General features: G+C 38.0%; 1 protein-coding gene across 2 annotated transcripts in view; it reads left to right on the top strand.

The window, feature by feature from the left end:
• AGMO (alkylglycerol monooxygenase) overlaps window positions 1–22,479 on the top strand; it is a 390,649-nt gene that overhangs the window by 13,554 nt on the left and 354,616 nt on the right. For both annotated transcript variants that reach the window (XM_061413606.1, XM_061413607.1), the window contains exon 3: window positions 2,656–2,807. In XM_061413606.1, coding sequence (XP_061269590.1) covers window positions 2,656–2,807 — 152 coding nt within the window. The remainder of the gene's footprint in view (window positions 1–2,655; window positions 2,808–22,479) is intronic.

Here is a 22,479-nt window from a genome sequence, read left to right as displayed (position 1 = left end):
TATAAAAGTGATAAAAGCAATGATTAGCTTGAGTCTGATCTTAAATTTGCTCACAGAAAACTTAAAAGGAAAAATACTCCTGTTTATAAAATTGAAGTATATTATGTATATTTTTGAAAGTTCTTGAAATAGAATTTGCAGAAGCTTGATTGAACAGGTGGTAAGAGATACTTTATATGAGTTTTAAAAACAATTGTTTACTTCTAGGAAAAATATTATTTTATATTTTGAGATCAGCAGTTTGTTACTACAAGGAATCAGATCAGATCAGATCAGTCGCTCAGTCGTGTCCAACTCTTTGCGACCCCATGAATCACATAACTCCAGGACTCCCTGTCCATCACCAACTCCTGGAGTTCACCCAGACTCACGTCCATCGAGTCAGTGATGCCATCCAGCCATCTCATCCTCTGTCGTCCCCTTCTCCTCCTGCCCCCAATCCCTCCCAGCATCAAGAGTTTTTTCCAATGAGTCAGCTCTTCGCATGAGGTGGCCAAAGTACTGGAGTTTCAGCTTTAGCATCATTCCTTCTAAAGAAATCCCAGGGTTGATCTCCTTCAGAATGGACTGGTTGGATCTCCTTGCAGTCCAAGGGACTCTCAAGAGTCTTCTCCAACACCAAAGTTCAAAAGCATCAATTCTTTGGCGCTCAGCCTTCTTCACAGTCCAACTCTCACATCCACACATGACCACAGGAAAAACCATAGCCTTGACTATACGAACCTTTGTTGGCAAAGTAATGTCTCTGCTTTTGAGTATGCTATCTAGGTTGGTCATAACTTTCCTTCCAAGTAGTAAGTGTCTTTTAATTTCATGGCTGCAGTCACCATCTGCAGTGATTTTGGAGCCCCCAAAAATAAAGTCTGCCACTGTTGCCACTGTTTCCCCATCTATTTCCCATGAAGTGGTGGGACCGGATGCCATGATCTTCGTTTTCTGAATGTTGAGCTTTAAGCCAACTTTTTCACTCTCCTCTTTCAATTTCATCAAGAGGCTTTTGAGTTCCTCTTCACTTTCTGCCATCAGGGTGGTGTCATCTGCATATCTGAGGTTATTGATATTTCTCCCGGCAATCTTGATTCCAGTTTGTGTTGCTTCCAGTCCAGTGTTTCTCATGATGTACTCTGCATATAAGTTAAATAAACAGGGTGACAATATACAGCCTTGACGAACTCCTTTTCCTATTTGGAACAAGTCTGTTGTTTCATGTCCAGTTCTAACTGTTGCTTCCTGACCTGTATACAAATTTCTCAAGAGGCAGATCAGGTGATCTGGTATTCCCATCTCTTTCAGAATTTTCCACAGTTTATTGTGATCCACACAGTCAAAGGCTTTGGCATAGTCAATAAAGCAGAAATAGATGTTTTTCTGGAACTCTCTTGCTTTTTCAATGATCCAGCAGATGTTGGCAATTTGATCTCTGGTTCCTCTGCCTTTTCTAAAAGCAGCTTGAACATCAGGAAGTTCACAGTTCACATATTGCTGAAGCCTGGCTTGGAGAATTTTGAGCATTACTTTACTAGCGTGTGAGATGAGTGCAATTGTGTGGTAGTTTGAGCATTCTTTGGCATTGCCTTTCTTTGGGATTGGAATGAAAACTGACCTTTTCCAGTCCTGTGGCCACTGCTGAGTTTTCCAAATTTGCTGGCATATTGAGTGCAGCACTTTCACAGCATCATCTTTCAGGATTTGGAATAGCTCAACTGGAATTCCATCACCTCCACTAGCTTTGTTCCTAGTGATACTTTCTAAGGCCCACTTGACTTCACATTCCAGGATGTCTGGCTCTAGGTGAGTGATCACACCATCGTGATTATCTGGGTCATGAAGATCTTTTTTGTACAGTTCTTCTGTGTATTCTTGCCATCTCTTCTTAATATCTTCTACTTCTGTTAGGTCCATACCATTTCTGTCTTTTATTGAGCTCATCTTTGAATGAAATGTTCCTTTGGTATCTCTGATTTTCTTGAAGAGATCCCTAGTTTTTCCCATTCTGTTGTTTTCCTCTATTTCTTTACAAGGAATACCGAGTGCTATGAGGATCCAGTTTGAGATGCTAAGAAAAATATCTAAAAAGCTTGAAGCATGTGTGTGTGTATGTGTGTGTGTGTGTGAAAGGAAGGACAGAGTAGAGAAGAGAGGATGGAGTTAGGCAGCAGCAACTTAAACTTTATTGGATTAACACATGTTAACTTAGTAGGCATTTTTCAGTCCTCTTTAAAAACATGCTGTTTATAATTTTCTACTTTTTACATTTCCTTTAAAAAGCACCCTTCTCGTGTTCTTTATTAAGATTTAGAAATGACAGTCACAGCAAACAGTCATAGTTTTGTCATATTTTGTTATATGGGTTCTGTGAAAAGTATTTTTAAGAGACACATAAAAAGAACATCCTGCTAAGTTCCATGAAACAGAAATAGTTGGCATCCGTGATGCCTGTGAAACAAAAGGAAACATGGTATGAATCACTTGGATACCAAGGGAACTGAGCCTCTTCAAAAGCAAGATAGAACAGCAAGAAACCAAGAAAAAGAGGGAAAGGATCTTATTTTTACATGTGAACAGATTCACTTTTGTATATAATCTAAAATGTTTTAGCATAAGTTAACCTCTAAAATATAGTATAATCATTACTGATAGATTTTATCTTTCCAGGTTGTTTTCCAGGAGCATTGAGCTGACTAGTTATGTTTATATCTGGGAGAACTACAGACTCATTAGTTTGCCTTGGGATTCTCCATGGACTTGGTATTTAACTTTCTTGGGAGTTGACTTTGGTTACTACTGGTTCCATCGTATGGCTCATGGTAAGTTCCAAACCAAGGCTTTATTGCTACTGAACTTACGTTGAACTGTGTTTGCCACTTAGTTGGTATTCAGTAAATATTTATTGAATGAATGACTAAATGAATAACTTATTTACAGTATCTAAAGATTAACAGTGAAAATTTACTTTGCGTTTTAAATGGAAACAATCTGAAGTCATTGTTGAAAAATGTGAAATTACTAGAGGTACATATTTCACACTTCTTGTATATAGTGTATTTTTGTTAAACCCTTTAGAAAGTCCTGGCTATTGGATCACTTCACATCCCAATTATCTAGGGTGATTCAGAAGAGCTTTGTAACAGCACGGAATCCTAGCTAACGTGCTGTCATGTAAGCCTGATTCAAGTTCTTGGCTGTGTTGCCATGTTACAAATGAAAATGCAACCAGCTAAGGCGCTAGCCATAATGCACTTGAGTGTGACCACAGCTTTGCACAATTTCTCATCTGGTATAAAACCTTCATATTGTACTGGTTCACTGAGTTTGCTTGTGTGGATTCTTGGCTGCACTTTCCAAAGAAATGTTTTGTTATGGAAAGGAAAATGGAGGAGCACGGAGCTGTCTAAATCTCTTACTGGAATAAGCTGGGGTTGAAGAATGATTGTAGAGGTAAGGTGAGCTAGTGGTCTGTAAGGAGGAAGGAGGCATGCAAAAGTATTTCTACAAGGAAATGGAGCCAAGTGCTAATTTGGGCAATCTACTGAGGAATTGAACTCAGGATTTCAGTGGGTAGTTGGGTTGAGTGGGTGGGGAGAAAGGAAGGAAGAGGAAGAAACCTGGAATAATAATACAGAATAGACGGGGGATGGAAAGCAGAGCCCCGGAGATCAGAGTGAATAACTGAGCTATGTGTGTGGGAGTATGTGTGACTAAATGTCCTTGCCAAGCAAGGATGAAGGAAATAGGAGTAGCACAGACAGCATCAGGCTAAAGGCAGCTAAACTTTACACACGGTGTTATTTTGTTAAGCACTTTAAATGTGACATTTAATGACACTGTAAAGAGTGTTAATTCAGTAAAACAATTTGGAGGGAACAGATAAACTAGAAAAAGTTGTTTGTTTTGTGTGTGATAACCTTTGCCTTTGAAAATAGTAGATCATCTCCTGACATCATTTCCTTGTATATAAATGAAAGAGGATACTCCCAAATTGAACATGATTAAGAATAAAATAGGGTCTACGCAGTAAACTTTGTATTTCATTTCAAAACAGTAGTTTTCTCCCTGAAGCAAACCCATTGGCAATTTCCCTCACTTTCTGTTGTAGCAAATGGGTAATGCAGAAAGCATTTACACTGTATTAGTTAATTTCAGGAACTTTCTAATATCACACTGTCCTGTACAGATGTGTTTGTTTGGAAAATCTGCAAATTCGCTTAATCTTTGAAAGTCCATTATAACAGAAAACAAAGAACCAACAAAATATAACCAAATATAAAATGTTTAGAAATATGTTGATTGTAAGTGCTCTCAGGGAAGAGCAATAAAATAAAATAATATGTTAAAAACATGGAATCAAAGTTGTTTAAAGTATGCTTCCCATTAGAAAATTTTGAATCAAATCCAGTAAAGGCAGCCATTAAAAAAATCTGAAACCTTCTGGAAAAACACTCACCACTTTCAGGCCATGAAGCTTAATCATAAGTTCAAAGACTTTTGACTTGTGATGGAAAGCTAGTTGGAAAAAAAAAAAAAAAAACTACGTAGTTAAATGTGTCGAATTTCAATGAAACAATCAATTTTTAAATTTTATGATAATGCAAAATATTAAAATAGGGTTTTAGAAATCGAAATCTGTAGACATACAGAGTGAGAAGATAAAGCCAGTAATATCAAATTTTTTTAGTCTATTGGATTACTGAGCAATTAATTGGTTAAATTTATTTCAACTGAAAAGTTGAACAGTTCTAAAGTCTTAATGTTGTCTTAAAATATTTTTTAAGACCCTGCTTTTTCTACTTAATGTGTTACTTTCCTTTCACTGTTTGCAATAAAATGACATAATAAAAGTATACTCCACATTTGCTGAATGTTAAATGCTATGACTTTTGAAGAAACAGTTTACTATATATTGAAAATTTTGTTTTTGCATGCATTTAAATCACTTCTTTATAAGCTACATTATTGCTAAGTGTTTGTTGTTATTGCTGGTTTACTAGTTTGTTTTGCATGCATGTAGAATTTTCTTCAATGGCACCCCACTCCAGTACTCTTGCCTGGAAATTCCCATGGACGGAGGAGCCTGGTGGACTGCAGTCCACGGGGTCGCTAAGAGTCGGGCACGACTGAGCGACTTCACTTTCACTTTTCACTTTCATGCATTGGAGAAGGGAATGGCAACCCACTCCACTGTTCTTGCCTGGAGAATCCCAGGGACAGGGGAGCCTGGTGGGCTGCCGTCTATGGGGTCGCACAGAGTCGAACATGACTGAAGCGACTTAGCAGCAGCAGCAGCAGCAGAATTTTCTTACATTAAAGAGAGAGTTTCCTTCCCTGGTAGCTCAGCTAGTAAAGAATCCACCTACAACGCAGGAGACCCTGATTTGATTCCTGGGTTGGGAAGATCCTCTGGAGAAGGGATAGGCTACCCACTACAGTATTCTTGGGCTCAGATTGTAAAGATAGTAATGAATCCACCTGAAATACAGGAGACCCCAGTTCAGTTCCTGAGTTGGGAAGATCCTCTGGAGAAGGGATAGGCTACCCACTCCAGTATTATTGGGCTTCCCAGGTGGCTCAGATGATAAAGAATCTGCCTGTAGTGGAACAGACCTGGGTTTGATCCCTGGGCTGGGAAAATCCCCTGGAGAAGGGACCAGGCTACCCACTGCAGTATTCTTGCCTATAGAATTCCATGGACCAGGGAGCCTGACAGGCTGCATTCCATGTGGTTGCAAAGAATTGGACAATGAGTGAGTGACTTTCACTTTTTGTATTTGTAGGAAAGTTTAAAAAACCTTGAATTCCATCTCTGTCTCTATGAAAAATGGCAGAGGATTATTTGAGGCTATATGTATTCTTTATATGTCATTCCCTTTTCCCCTGGAAAAAATGAGAAAGAAATTGATAACTTATCAATTTACACAGAAACAAGAGTTGTGCAATAATTATCCTACAGTGCTTTGACTACTTTAGAAAAATGGAATGATAACATTAAGTAGGTCTTAAAGTAACTTCTTACATGCTTAGTCTCCTTTACAGAAAGCTACATTATTTTTCTTTGTACTTCCTATTAGTTGTACTAAACATGTAATAAGAAAAAGAGTAAAGATTTTTAAGGGAACTTTTAAAATATAAATGATTATTTCTTGAGGGGCAGCCAGAATGAGCCTTCCAGGGTGCTGGTAATAGACTTGAGTGTGATAACAGACTTGTAGTTATATGAGTGTATATTCTTGTAAAAATTTATCAGTTTGTACATTTAAAGTTTATGTACTTTATCACTGGACTTCCCTGATAGCTCAGTTGGTAAAGCATCTGCCTGCAATGCAGGAGACCCTTGTTTGATTCGTGGGTTGGGAAGATCCCCTGGAAAAGGGAAACCTACGTACTTCAGTATTCTGGCCTGGAGAATTCCATGGACTGTATAGACAATAGACTTGTAGTTTTATTTGGGCTCCAAAATCACTGCAGATGGTGAGTGCAGCCATGAAATTAAAAGACGCTTACTCCTTGGAAGGAAAGTTATGACCAACCTAGATAGCATATTCAAAAGCAGAGACATTATTTTGCCAACAAAGGTTCGTATAGTCAAGACTATGGTTTTTCCTGTGGTCGTGTATGGATGTGAGAGTTGGACTGTGAAGAAGGCTGAGCACTGAAGAATTGATGCTTTTGAACTGTGGTGTTGGAGAAGACTCTTGAGAGTCCTTTGGACTGCAAGGAGATCCAACCAGTCCATTCTGAAGGAGATCAGCCCTGGGATTTCTTTGGAAGGGATGATGCTAAAGCTGAAACCCCAGTACTTTGGCCACCTCATGTGAAGAGTTGACTCATTGGAAAAGACTCTGATGCTGGGAGGGATTGGGGGCAGGAGGAGAAGGGGACGACAGAGGACGAGATGGCTGGATGGCATCACTGACTCAATGGACGTGAGTCTGAGTGGACTCTGGGAGTTGGTGATGGACAGGGAGGCCTGGCGTGCTGTGATTCATGGGGTCGCAAAGAGTCGGACACGACTGAGTGACTGAACTGATATACTTGTAAAAATGTATTAATTTGTACATTTAAAGATGTACTTTATCTACACCTCAATAAAATGTTAAGCTAGTAAATAATGCCACCAATGTACTTTCTGCTGAATAGTCAGAATGATACAATGAGTAAATAAATTTAAAAATAGGAATCAAGAAGTTATGTTTTGTGACAGTAAGCATAAACATATGACCTTACACAGATTTTACTGCATCAGTTTCTGTAACTAAAGATGGTGCAAGTATCAGCTTGCCAGTCATTCATTGTATTGCCTCTCTTCCCCACATTCTTCTTTGCTATTTCTTGTCTTATCAGAGGTAGACCTCAGGGATGCTCCTCTTTTGCGAGTGACTTGTTGTTAGGTTCTGCAATTCAAAGGTCTGGTAGGACACGGCCAAGGCAGGACAAGAGGGAGGGGCTTTGTTTCTGTTTTCTGAAGTGCCGTTTTCTATCAGCCCTTAATAGATGAATATGTGGGGAACCTCGTGGTGTTCATCTCGTGGTTAAGATGTAGCCTTTAGTGTCTGATGGACCCCTGTCCTCTAGGTGGCCAGTGGACTGGGTGTATCCCACACCCTCTGGGGTCTGCACCCTCTCGCAATCTCTTTGTTCCCAGTAGAGTCCCTATGGGAGCACAACCTGTACAGAGATGCAGACTCTTAGACTTGGTGTTGGTCATGGTAAAGGGCTCTTTGAAACTTGTAAGTAGTTGCCTCATTCAGTCTCCTTAAGATCTATGGGTAATATTTGTGTTCTACAGATTCTACTTCTGTGCTACTGACCTATACCTTGTTTAACTCTTTTAGTTAACTACCTTTTTACTAGTTAATAATTCAGTGCATTAACTTATTACAATGATTGTATGCTTTTTGTTTCCTGATTGGACCCTGACTGATGCAGTGAGCCTTCCCACATATTATATAGGGTTATAAATTAGAGTTCAGCTGGCTATAACCTTTACTATTTCCTTCTGAGGCATTGATCATACATTTAGACTGTAACACTTGAGCCCAGTTCTGAAAGACAAGACATTGAAATATAAAATTGTTATAAAGAGAAACCTATACAATTTCCTCAAATTCTAGTTCTTTTACTCAACAAGTAAGCTGCCTTTACTTTAAGTCAACAAGTAAACTCCTTAATTCATTTTCTATTTATTTATTCCTTTATCTAAACAAGGTGAGTGTTCACAATTTTTGTGTAATTAAACTTTTATTCCCACAAGTTTAGTGTCACTCAGCATTTGTATATGATTAATTAAGCTTTTCATTCCTAATTGAATTTTAAGGGGGTTAAATTTAGATAATTCTAATTTTCATTATTGTTTAAACAAAGCATAAGCAGATATATTGAACAGAATTTTTTTTTTTTTTTGGTTGGGAGATAGTGGCAGAAATGTAGTCTATATTGAAAAACCGGTTACTTAAGCATTCTTGTATTTCTTTTTTTTAGCAACCAGTATTTTTGTAAGTCTTTGCCACATATTATGCCTCACTTACAAAAATATGTGACTGTATTTTTATTGAATCACTGAGGTGAAGTCCTCTCTTTATTTGCCTTGTTTATTGCTAGTCCTCTTGCTTTTTCCCCGTGATTTCTCACCTTCTCTCAGCTCTTGGAGGAGTCATCCTTCAGAGTATGTATAAAGGAAGCCTTGGAATTCCCATCACCGTGCCTATGACCTCCAATTTCTCATCATTACTTTCTGATAAGGAGCCTGGAACCTATGCTAACCATTTCCTCTGAGCTTCCCTGGTGTCTCAGGCAATAAATAATCTGCCTGCAATGTGGAAGACCCAGGTTCAGTCCCTGGGTGGGGAAGATCCCCAGGAGAAGGGAATGGCAGCCCAGTCCAGTATTCTTGCCTGGAGAATTTCATGGACAGAGGAGCCTGGTGAGTTCCAAGGGATCGCAAAGAGTCTGACACGACTGGACAACTAACACTTTGACATTTTCATTTCCATGACAAGGGCTATCTTATGACTAATATTAAACATTTATCCGCAGGAGCACTTCCAATGTGTATGCACTGAAATATTATCGTTATTTCCCCAAGAGAGCACCATTTGAAGGAAATTTCCCCTGGAAATAACTTATTTTATCACTGACAGCTGCAGTCACCCTTAAAGCCACAGTCTAAATTTCCTTTGTTGTCTTTATATTCTGTACATAGATAATGTATGAAAAGCACACTTGATACAAAGAATCTAGCCATGATCAGAGGGTTGAAAGTAAAGATCCTTTCAAATAGAGAATTCATACACTTGCTAATAAAGGATAGAACTTTCAGAAATCTTAATTAGCCTATTTCTGAACACTGATAACTATAGATATATGTCTGGGAATAGTTGGAAGTACTTGAGGATGACTTTAGTAATATTTTACAGAATTAATAAAGCTCTGAAATGAGTATTCAAAATGAAACTGAAAGACAGAGATAAAGATTAATTTATCAGCATTATCTGACATGACTGACTCTATTTAAGACAGCTGCTGCTGCTACTAAGTTGCTGCAGTTGTGTCCGATTCTGTGCGACCCCATAGACGGCAGCCCATCAAGCTCCACCATCCCTGGGATTCTCCAGGCAAGAACACTGGAGCGGGTTGCCATTTCCTTCTCCGATGCATGAAAGTGAAAAGTGAAAGTGAAGTCGCTCAGTCGTGTCCGACTCTTAGGACCCCATGGACTGCAGCCCACCAGGCTCCTCCGTCCATGGGATTTTCCAGGCAAGAGTACTGGACTGGGCTGCCATTCCCTTCTCCTGGGGATCTTCCAGGAGATTTAAGACAGAGAATATGCTAATTTTCTTTTCCTGCTGAGCCTAGTACTCTTGCGTGTTAGCTAGCAGAGCAATGGATTTTGAGTGAAGTTTAGGTGTGTAACTCTGTATGTGCACCTATGTACTATCCACATGACCTTGAGATTAACCTCTCTGATATAGATTTTATTTCCTTCCTATATTCCCCAGACTGTACACTTCATACCCATGACTTATTGATTTGAAACTGTAAGTTTGTAGCTCGTAGTCTCCCTCACCTATTTCTTTGGCACCGATTCTTAAATTTCCAAATCTCTGAATGTGCTGATTAACCTTTCTCAAAGTACTTACATAAAAACCAAATGGAATCCTGTTAAAAATTCATATTCCTGAAATGATGATGCTAGTATCAGGATTAATAACTAAAATTCAAGTATTATTGAAAGCCATTGGAAGAGCATCAAATGTAGTGGTAGAAACACATAGATTCTAGAGCCAAAATAATGGAAGATTCAGTATTCTCCAGATATGAATTCTTTCCAACTTGTCCCATAGATTCTGTTAATCCCTAATAAAAATCTTGCAAGTTATTTTGTGGATATTGACAAATTAATTATAAAGTTTACCTGGAGAGGCAAAAAGACTTAACACAGAATGTTGAAGAAGAAAACAATAGCCAACAAAACATTGGAGGAAAAGAAGAAACTTGGAAGATTGATGCCACCCATCTTCAAGACTTATGAGCCTATGAAGGTACAGAGGTCAAGACTATATGGTATTGTCAAAAGACAGACAAATATAGATCAATGGAACAGATTAGAGACCCTCAAATAGATCGGCGTAATTGTGGTTGGCAAAAACGAGCAAAGGCAATTCACTTAAACCAAGAAGAGTCTTTTCAACAAATAGTGCTGAAACAACAGGACATTTACATGTGAGAAGTAAACCTAGACACAGACTTTACAACCCTTCACAAAAGTTAAGCAGAATCTTAAACGTAAAACAAAACTATAAAACTCTTTGAAGATAACATGGGAGTAAATGTGTAAGTAAGATTTTGGGTGTTGAGATAACCTTTTAGGTACAACATCAAAGGCATGATCCATTAAAAAATTGATAAACTGAACTTCATTAAAATTCAAAACTTTTGCTCTATGAGAGACAATGTCAAGAGGATGAGAAGACAAGCCAGATGGGGGAAAGTATTGGCAAAAGACACATCTGATAATAAACTGTTATCCAAAATGTACAAAAAACTATTACAGACTCTGTGGAGCTGGACTGCCTGGGTTCAGACTTTGGCTCTACAACTTACGGTGTAATATTGAGCAAGTTATGCCTCCTCTTATTTATCCTTATTTGTAAGATACAAATAACAATAGTGTAACCCACATAAGATCGTTGTGTGATATAAATGAATTATAGTTGAGAAACGCTAAGGGCAGAGACTGATACATAATAAGTAAACAACTAAATATAAACTCATGTTGTCTGGTCTCTCTTTTTATGTAATACGTTATATATAATATATTTTTTTTCAATTTTATTATGTCTTTATTTATAAATGTATCTTTGTCATTGTAAAAGCAACATAATCACACTAAAAGATGAAAACCAGAAGCTTTTAAGTTTAATTAGGTCCCATTTGTTTATTTTTGCTTTTATTTCCAATATTCTGGGAGGTGGGTCATAGAGGATCCTGCTGTGATGTATGTCAGAGAGTGTTTTGCCTATGTTTTCCTCTAGGAGTTTTATAGTTTCTGTCCTTACATTTAGATCTTTAATCCATTTTGAGTTTATTTTTATGTATGGTGTTAGAAAGTGTTCTAGTTTCATTCTTTTTTTTTCAATTTTATTTTATTTTTATTTATTTATTTTTTTTTTCCTCCAATTTTATTTTATTTTTAAACTTTACATAATTGTATTAGTTTTGCCAAATATCAAAATGAATCCGCCACAGGTATACATGTGTTCCCCATCCCGAACCCTCCTCCCTCCTCCCTCCCCATACCATCCCAGTGCACCAGCCCCAAGCATCCAGCATCATGCATCGAACCTGGACTGGCAACTCGTTTCCCACATGATACTTTACATGTTTCATTGCCATTCTCCCAAATCTTCCCACCCTCTCCCTCTCCCACAGAGTCCATAAGACTGTTCTATACATCAGTGTCTCTTTTGCTGTCTCGTACACCGGGTTATTGTTACCATCTTTCTAAATTCCATATATATGCGTTAGTATACTGTATTTATGGTTTTCCTTCTGGCTTACTTCACTCTGTATAATAGGCTCCAGTTTCATCCACCTCATTAGAACTAATTCAAATGTATTCTTTTTAATGGCTGAGTAATACTCCATTGTGTATATGTACCACAGCTTTCTTATCCATTCATCTGCTGATGGACATCTAGGTTGCTTCCATGTCTTGGCTATTATAAACAGTGCTGCGATGAACATTGGGGTACACGTGTCTCTTTCCCTTCGGGTTTCCTCAGTGTGTATGCCCAGCAGTGGGATTGCTGGATCATAAGGCAGTTCTATTTCCAGTTTTTTAAGGAATCTCCACACTGTTCTCCATAGTGGCTGTACTAGTTTGCATTCCCACCAACAGTGTAAGAGGGTTCCCTTTTCTCCACACCCTCTCCAGCATTTATTATTTGTAGACTTTTGGATCGCAGCCATTCTGACTGGTGTGAAATGGTACCTCATAGTGGTTTTGATTTGCATTTCTCTGATAATGAGTGATGTTGAGCATCTTTTCATGTGTTTGTTGGCCATCTGTATGTCTTTTTTGGAGAAATGTCTATTTAGTTCTTTGGCCCATTTTTTGATTGGGTTGTTTATTTTTCTGGAGTTGAGCTGTAGGAGTTGCTTGTATATTTTTGAGATTAGTTGTTTGTCGGTTGCTTCATTTGCTATTATTTTCTCCCATTCTGAAGGCTGTCTTTTCACCTTGCTAATAGTTTCCTTTGATGTGCAGAAGCTTTTAAGGTTAATTAGGTCCCATTTGTTTATTTTTGCTTTTGTTTCCAATATTCTGGGAGGTGGGTCATAGAGGATCCTGCTGTGATGTATGTCAGAGAGTGTTTTGCCTATGTTCTCCTCTAGGAGTTTTATAGTTTCTGGTCTTACATTTAGATCTTTAATCCATTTTGAGTTTATTTTTGTGTATGGTGTTAGAAAGTGGTCCAGTTTCATTCTTTTTCAAGTGGTTGACCAGATTTCCCAGCACCACTTGTTAAAGAGATTGTCTTTAATCCATTGTATATTCTTGCCTCCTTTGTCGAAGATAAGGTGTCCATATGTGCGAGGATTTATCTCTGGGCTTTCTATTTTATTTTTAAACTTTACATAATTGTATTAGTTTTGCCAAATATCAAAATGAATCTGCCGCAAGTAAACTGTCATGTTTCCCTTAAATGACAGTTAATACATAGTCATTGTTAAAATATTTATCTTTTTTCACAACACGTAGTGAAGCTTACTTATTGTATACAGAGTCATTTTTTCTTATTGTTATATGGAGTTAATAATAATACTTCATGAAGGCTCTTGTAAAGATGCACTATATATTTGTAGGGTATATGTACAAAATGTATTATATAACATACACTGCATGTATGCATGCTAAGTCGCTTCAGTGGTGTCTAACTCTTTGCCACCCTGTGGGCTGTGCCCTGCCAGGCTCCTCTGTCTGTGGGATTCTTCAGGCAAGAATACTGGAGGGGGTCACCATGTCCTCCTCCAGGGGATCTTCCCAAACTAGGGATCAAACCCCAGTCTCTTAGGTCTCCTGCACTGGCAGGCAGGTTCTTTACCAATAGCGCCACCTGGAAGCCCATAACACAACTAGAGAATTCTAGTTGTATCAGGTCATGTGGATTTTGATTTATCAATGTTAAAAAAATTGCCTCTGTATTTAATAATATGTATATATTAGAAAACGAACATTTCAGGCCTCACCCCTAGGTCAGATATATAGACAATAGGGAACACTGCAAGACAGTGTTGTAGGTTTCCAGTGATAAAGATATGATATTAACAATCTTTCCCTAAATGATTGGTGTCAACTATAATAATAAAATTAGTGTCCTTTTATTTTAAAATTGTTTTTTTCCTGAAGTTAATATTAGGTAATTTGAAATTTTTTTGATAGATCAAATTTATCCATATTCCCTTTTACTTTAAACATCACTGTTTTTACCTTGCTCTTTTGGAAGAAACAAAATCTACTAGAATTTGTATTTATTACTTAGATTTTAAAGTTGCTTCTGTTGCCTTCTCAGCTTAATTAAATTTTAATTTATTAAAAGATTTTTCCAGCTTAGAGACTGAAATCTCTTTTTCCAGGACCTAGAAAATGACTTGAAAAAAAAAATCTCTAAAACAGACATGTTCTTTCTTCTCTTACACAAATAGGTAATTTGACTTTGTCCTTTTTCTTACAGTTTAATGGCTTGTATTTCTTAGGATGCCTTCTTAAATGTAACTTTGTATTATAGGCATTTCAAAAGTATGTGTATAAATTTTTTTCCTCTCCAAATTCACACACTTATGTAGCTTATGATGCATCACTTTTTAAAACAAATGTTTATTGCGGCTCTGTGCCTTGGAGCTATTTGAAGCATTGAAGGGTACCCGTCCTCTCACATTAAGTGCTTATACCATGAGTTAAATAAATAGTACAGGCAAGCCCCAGAAAAATGCACCAGATGTACAGGTGGTAGTCAAATCAACAAAAAATGTATCTCATTTCATTGTATCAGATTTATTTAGCAGTGCTCTCTTTTTCTTTAGAAATTTTGAAATATAGTGAGAAAATAAGTCATTATGCAGAATTTTAAAGCCTCCACCATAATAATAATATTGCTTAGGAAATAAACTAACTCAGAGTTAAAGAACAGAGTAAACTACAAATAAAGCATAAAACGTAGAAAATAAAATGAGTTTGAGTAGAAGATATTTAATGCAGGCAGTATGTATAAATCATGTTTATAACAATAATTTATAGTTTAAAAATTTACTAAAAAGAAGCAATGAAAGCAATAATATAAGAATAAAACTGGATAATGTTGTATAGGCACCTGAAGCTATCATCATGTGCTCAGTGACTAAGTTGTGTCTGACTCTTTGCAACCCCATGGACTGTAGCCTGCCAGGCTCCTCTGTCCATGGGATTTTTGAGGCAAGGGTACTGGAGTGGGTTGCCATGCTCTCCTCCAGGGGATCTTCCTGATCTGGGGATCGAACCTGCATCTCCTGCTTCTCCTGAATTGGCAGGTGGATTCTTTACCATTGAGCCACCATGGAAGCCCAAGTTATCATCATAGCTTATTTTTTTTGACTACATAAAGATCAGTGGGAAACTGGAATATGAACAGGGATAGACATAATTAATAATGTCAAGAAAAGAAGTTGATTAATATTTTATGAAAATGGAGATGGATATGACTATTGCATTGTAAAGAAATATGTAACCACAGCATAACGTGAGTTACTTGGAATGAGAATGCATACTTCTTTAGATCTTAACTACTCACCATCTTTTAGTGACTCTATATGGATAGTTTGGCATATACACAGATCAATAACTTCAACAGGGAGAACTAAAAGGTATCACTCTGTGTTGTTTTACCAAAAGTTTGTGAGTAAAGGGTAAGCACTGAACTTCACTAAAATTTAAATACAATTAGGATGTTCTGCAGGTGACAAGAAGTCTTGTCATTTTCAAATGCTGTGGGACTCCAGAGTCTGAATCTTCTGCACTTGAATTAGGTATAGTAAACAAAAATATCAGTGAATATATTGAATATATGAAGGCCAAGTAAGTATCAGAACATCTCATCCTGTTAGGTATTGAAAACCTGTCACCTTATAATATAATACTAATACCGTGTGAAATTTACTGAGTTCTTTTTCATTGTTTCCATTGCTTCATATATGTTTTCATATTTAATTAGAACAACTAGGTGATGAGTTCTATCATCGTACTTTATGAAAGAGGAAACTAAAACCAATATTATTTAAGTAACTTGCCCTACTCTCAGTGTTGACATGCCACAGCATGGATATTTTGACTGAAGTCATTGATTAGAGTCTCTTAGGTTTGTCATTACCCTAAGATCTTAATACAATTATTTTTTAAATTTATTTTTAATTGGAGGATAACTGCTTTTCAGTGTTGTGTTGGTTTCTGCCATACAGCAATGTGAATTGGTCAAAATATGCATATGTCCCCTCCCTCTTGAACCTCCACCCCCCCAACCTCGTCCCACCCTTCGAGGTTGTCACAGAGCTCCAGCTTGAGCTCCCTGTGCCTATTCAGCAGCTTCCCACTGGCTATCTTTTTAAAATTAATTTTAATTAATAAGACATGTACTAATATCATCATTTGTCCAATCTACTTTGTTGTTGGTGTGTTTAAAATCCTCAGTTACATTGGTAGGAAAGAAAATGTAGTAACTTGGTTATTGACGTGTCAAAAAATTTATAGAAAATGAGACTTAACCTCCAACAGAATACCGCAGGGCTCACTATCTTTCTGTCCTTATGCAATTAGTATTACACTCATTGTGTTGTCCCGTCAGGCCTTGAGCACATTGTTAGCTGACTGATTGTGCTGGCATGCTTTTTGTGGGTTCATGTTAGAATCGCCTTAAAGGCTTTAAAAAACATATTGATACCTAGCCTAGAAACGAAACCACTTAAATTAGAATCTCTGCGGGAGCGCCTTGGGCTTAGTTGTGTTTGTTGTCTTGTAAAATGGTCCACATTCTAGATATATCTATTTTCTTTCAGTGTTTCTTTCAGTTCTTTCTTTACCATCTGTCCTGAGTAATCTGATGGATGTTAGCTCTGGACTCTAGATTGATTAGAGCCAGGGTCAATATTTGTGGTAAGAATAGTTCATAAATGACATTAGGTACTTCAGATCAGATGCCTGTAAAACAAGTTGCCACAGATCATTAGGTAAGATTGTGAAAGATTATGATTGCTTTAGTCAAAACACGTAAAGTTACACATTTTCCTTTGTAGTTAGTAAGAAATCAATACATAAATGCATATCTGTAATTTTTTCATATAGCTGTGTGTGAAATAAACTTATGACAAATTTCTAGAAAAATTGTTGCATAGCCACTTTGATTCAGTCAGCTGAGGAAAAACAGATTTTCCTATTGACCTTTGAGAATTTAATCAGTTTTCAAAAATTAGCATTGTTTTAAAAGCAATTAGCAGTTAGTCTATACTTTGGCACATCAGTTCACTTCAGTCACTCAGTCCTGTCTGACTCTTTGTGACCCCATGGACTGCAACAGGCCAGGTTTCCCTGTCCATCACCAACTTCAGGAGCTTGCTCAAACTCATGTCCATCAAGTCAGTGATGCCATCCAACCTCTGTCACCCCCTTTTATTCCTGACTTCAATCTTTCCCAGCATCAGAGTCTTTTCCAATGAGTCAGTTCTTCACATCAGGTGGCCAAATTATTGAATCTTCAGCTTCAGCATCAGTCCTTCTGATGAATCTTCAGGACTGATTTCCTTTAGGGTTGACTTGTTTGATCTCTTTATAGTCCAAGGGACTCTCAAGAATCTTCTCTAACACCATAGTTCAAAAGCATCAATTCTTTGGCGCTGAGCTTTCTTTATGGTCCAACTCTGACATCTATATGACTACTGGAAAAACTATAGCTTTGACACAATGGATCTGTCCTGTTCCCAATAAACCTGTCATATAATGATTTCAGCTTCCACTTTTAAAAATTGTTTGGGTCAGTTATCATTATGAGGGTTTTATTTTGAGGGTTTTATGATGACTTTTAAAAAAAAATCTATTACTTCTCCTACAATTTAGTCTACATTTGTCTGTCTCTATTAGTGGACAGATGTAGAACATATATATATATATATATATAAATATATATATATACACACACACATATATATATGTACACATGCATGCTGTGATGTTCTGTCACCCATGTAGACAGTCAGTGTCTGTTCTTTCAGATAAAGGCTTTGTTCTTTTACTGTATGGAAGCAAATGGAGCATATGCCTTCATCCTCTTATATTCCTTTCTCCAGAGCCAGATAAGAATTCAGATTGCTTGTTTTTATACTTACTGATATCCCGGGGAAAAAGGTAAAGGAGAGTTTATAAAACCTGGACAGAAAAAGGATATAACTCTTTCAGTTGTCCCAAGGGCTGAATCTCGGCTGAAATAACTGACAGTTTTTGGACATACAGAAGGAAATGATGAGTTAGGCTAAATGTCCAGATGTGTGTTCAACAGACGTATAAGGTTACGTCTTAAAAGACAAGAAATGCAATACCTGTATTTTTAGAGAGGAAGTTATAAATAGTAAATACATAGCTTCTGTTAACTGTAGTCCAACCCTTAAAGACCTTAAAGTAACAAATACTTTTTTTCATCTCTACAGTATTTAGCAGTGCTTTAAAAAGTCCTTATGTAAGTAAAACCAGATCAAAAAAGATCATACTGCTGCTGCTGCTGCTAAGTCGCTTCAGTCGTGTCCAACTCTTCGCGACCCCATGTACTGCAGCGCACCAGGCTCCTCAGTCCATGGGATTTTCCAGGCAAGAGTACTGGAGTGGGTTGCCATTGCTGGATTGAATTAAATGAGGAATTAAAATATGATCATTCTTGTCTTATTATCTTTAATATGTGGTTGTACATTTTTGATGAATTTATTTTTACTGTAAAATAAAAGTAGGGGGATTCCTTCTTGGTCAGTTGTAAAGAACCCGCCTGCCAATGCTATTGATGTGGGTTTGATCCCTGGGGCTAGAAGATCTGCTGGAGAAGGAATGGCAACCCATTCCAGTATTCTTGCCTGGGAAATCCCATGGATAGAGGACCCTGCAGTCCACGGTGTCACAAAAGAGTTGGACACAACTTAGTGACTAAACAACAACCAAAATTAAAGTAGACTCCTTTTTTATTCTTTCCTCATCTATACCTACAGATTTCTTACGCTTCTTTCTTCAGTTCAGTTCAGTTCAGTCGCTCAGTCATGTCCGGCTTACTGTCACAAAACATAACTTCTTGATTCCTATTTTTAAATTTATTTACTCATTGTATCATTCTGACTATTCAGCAGAAAGTACATTGGTGGCATTATTTACTAGCTTAACATTTTATTGAGGTGTAGATAAAGTACATCTTTAAATGTACAAATTAATACATTTTTACAAGTATATCAGTTCAGTCACTCAGTCGTGTCCGACTCTTTGCGACCCCATGAATCACAGCACGCCAGGCCTCCCTGTCCATCACCAACTCCCAGAGTTCACTCAGACTCACGTCCATTGAGTCAGTGATGCCATCCAGCCATCTCATCCTCTCTCGTCCCCTTCTCCTCCTGCCCCCAATCCCTCCCAGCATCAGAGTCTTTTCCAATGAGTCAGCTCTTCGCATGAGGTGGCCAAAGTACTGGAGTTTCAGCTTTAGCATCATCCCTTCCAAAGAAATCCCAGGGTTGATCTCCTTCAGAATGTACTGGTTGGATCTCCTTGCAGTCCAAGGGACTCTCAAGAGTCTTCTCCAACACCACAGTTCAAAAGCATCGATTCTTCGGCACTCAGCCTTCTTCAGAGTCCAACTCTCACATCCATGCATGACCACAGGAAAAACTATAGCCTTGACTAGACGAACCTTTATTGGCAAAGTAATGTCTCTGCTTTTGAATATGCTATCTAGGTTGGACACAACTTTCCTTCCAAGGAGTAAGCGTCTTTTAATTTCATGGCTGCAGTCACCATCTGCAGTGATTTTGGAGCCCAGAAAAATAAAGTCTGACACTGTTTCCACTGTTTCCCCATCTATTTCCCATGAAGTGATGGGACCGGATGCTATGATATTTGTTTTCTGAATGTTGAGCTTTAAGCCAACTTTTTACTCCTCTTTCACTTTCTTCAAGAGGCTTTTTAGTTCCTCTTCACTTTCTGCCATAAGGGTGGGGTCATCTGCATATCTGAGGTTATTGATATTTCTCCCAGCAATCTTGATTCCAGCTTGTGTTTCTTCCAGTCCAGCGTTTCTCATGATGTACTCTGCATAGAAGTTAAATAAGCAGGATGACAATATACAGCCTTGACATACTCCTTTTCCTATTTGGAACCAGTCTGTTGTTCCATGTCCAGTTCTTAGACAATACTAAATATCTTCACAAACACCTGCCAAAATGTTCTGAGTTACTTCAGGCTAGGGCAAACTGTTAAAGACAACAAAATTACTCTATTGCGTCTAAATCCTACAGATAATGTCATTCTTTAGTGGTATATTTCTTAATTCTCCTATGAACTTGTATGAATAATATCTTAAAATATATGGTATAAAAAATGAAGTATTTTCTACATGAGAAAGCTATTGTTCACATGTTCGATAGGGGCTTCCCAGGTGGCTCAGTGGTAAAGAATTGGCCTGCCAATGCAGCACACATAAGAGATGCGGGTTCAGTCTCTGGGTTGGAAAGAGATCTGCTGGAAGGAGGAAATGGCAACCCATTCCAGTATTCTTGCCTGGAGAAATCCATGGACAGAGGAGCCTGGCAGGCTACATTCCATGGAGTTGCAAAGAAGCAGACACGACTGAGCATGCACACATTAGGGTAGGTACTGCCCTCATTCAAATATTCATTTATACACAACAAAATATTATTTTTGCTCTATATGGTTACTGTGCATCACGTGCTTCTTAGAAGCCAAACAGACATCCATGGGAATGACAACAAAACACATCTGAATTCGAAATTTTAAAGGGCTCTGGGATTTGAAGCTGACACATCTTTGGCTGAGCTCCAACCCACACCTAGGGAGAAGAAAGAAGCAATTTGGGTTCCGCGTGTCCCGAAATTGCGTGTAGTTTTGGAGAGAACAACGACGTCCAAAGTAAAACTTTGATAACTTGATTTAGATAGTAGGAAGGTGATTGGAAATGAAATAGACAACTTTCAATAAAGTGAAATGTGTCAGTGAAAATTCACTAGAGACTTGGACTAAGGTGAAACCTTGTAGTCGTCTCAGACCATAAGCAGACAGATAGTGACTCCTCACATCAGAAAAGAAGTTTAAAAAGTCGTAGGACTTCCTTTTCATCCTTTGTAAATGCATCCAAGGGAGGAGCTACTTTCTCTGAGGTTTAACCTCCTCCTGTTATGGACAGCTGGAGGGAGGAAGAAGAGAGGGGGAAACTACAGAAAGAGGAATCAAACTCTGGAGAAGGTGTTCCAGCATCACAGAGTGCCTTCCCTCTCCCAAAACAGCCTCCCAAACCAAGGGAGATTTCACCTCCCCACTTCCCCTACTTGTGTTTGAGTGCAGAGGTGAGAGCAGGGAGTGAGCAAGCTGCCCAAATGTGGACCTGTCTCTGGGAAAGCATCCAGACCTTAATCAATACCTCTAAACACTATAAGGGAGCGATGTTGGATGGAAGGGTTAATTTAGTTATTCTCATGAAATATACCAATGAAACTGTTTCTTTTCTTTTCCTCAATGACATTAAGTAACAATGCAATGACAGTTCTTTTATCAAGATGTAAAAGCATTTTCATATGCTTGTACGTTTCATATGCATTTACATGTCATATGTTTTTCATCCTTAAATGAATGTCTCTTTTAAGACTTTCTTTAATGTGCTTTCTTAGTTTTCAAGTGCCCTTCATTTTTATACAGTTTAATGCAGAGGATAAGAGGAGAGGTTATTTATGTATTTATTTTTTAATTGAAGTATAATTGATTTACAATGTTGTGTTAGATTCTGGTATACAGTAAAGTGATTCAGTTATACATATGTATGCGTTTATAGCTATATTCGTTTTCAGATTCTTTCCTATTATAGTTTTGTATAAGATATTGAATATAGTTCCCTGTGGTATACCGTAGGACCTTGTTTATCTTTCTTATATGTGGTAGTTTATATCTGCTAATCCCAGTAGTCATGTATGGATGTGAGAGTTGGACTGTGAAGAAAGCTGAGCGCCGAAGAATTGATGCTTTTGAACTGTGGTGTTGGAGAAGACTCTTGAGAGTCCCTTGGACTGCAAGGAGATCCAACCAGTCCATTCTGAAGGAGATCAGCCCTGGGATTTCTTTGGAAGGAATGATGCTAAAGGTGAAACTCCAGTACTTTGGCCACCTCATGCAAAGAGCTGACTCATTGGAAAAGACTCTGATGCTGGGAGGGATTGGGGGCAGGAGGAGAAGGGGCCGACAGAGGATGAGATGGCTGGATGGCATCACTGACTCGATGGACTTGAGTCTGGGTGAACTCTGGGAGTTGGTGATGGACAGGGAGGCCTGGCGTGCTGCGATTCATGGGGTCGCAGAGTCGGACACGACTGAGCGACTGACCTGAACTGAATCCCAAGCTCCTAATTTATCCCTTCACCTTCCTTTCCCCTTTGGTAATCATCATTTGTTTTCTACATCTGTGAGTCTGTTTTGTAAATAAGTTCATTTGTGTCATTTTTTAGATTTCTATTTTTTCACGTGAAGAGACTTTTTAAATCAGATTGACATGATTTCAAATCCTAACTCCATCATCTGTTAATTACTATGAGCTGGTACACATTACTCAATTTTTCTGAGTCTATTGTTTGTAAAATAGGCATTAATATTATGTACCTCTCAAAGTGCTTTGAGGCTAAATGAAATACTTCTGTGTCTGATGACTGGCA

Source organism: Bos javanicus, chromosome 4, assembly GCF_032452875.1.
Source record: "Bos javanicus breed banteng chromosome 4, ARS-OSU_banteng_1.0, whole genome shotgun sequence".
NCBI classification, from domain to species: Eukaryota; Metazoa; Chordata; class Mammalia; order Artiodactyla; family Bovidae; genus Bos; species Bos javanicus.
Note: the sequence above shows the minus strand (reverse complement) of the source record. Positions and strands in the feature narration are given on the sequence as shown.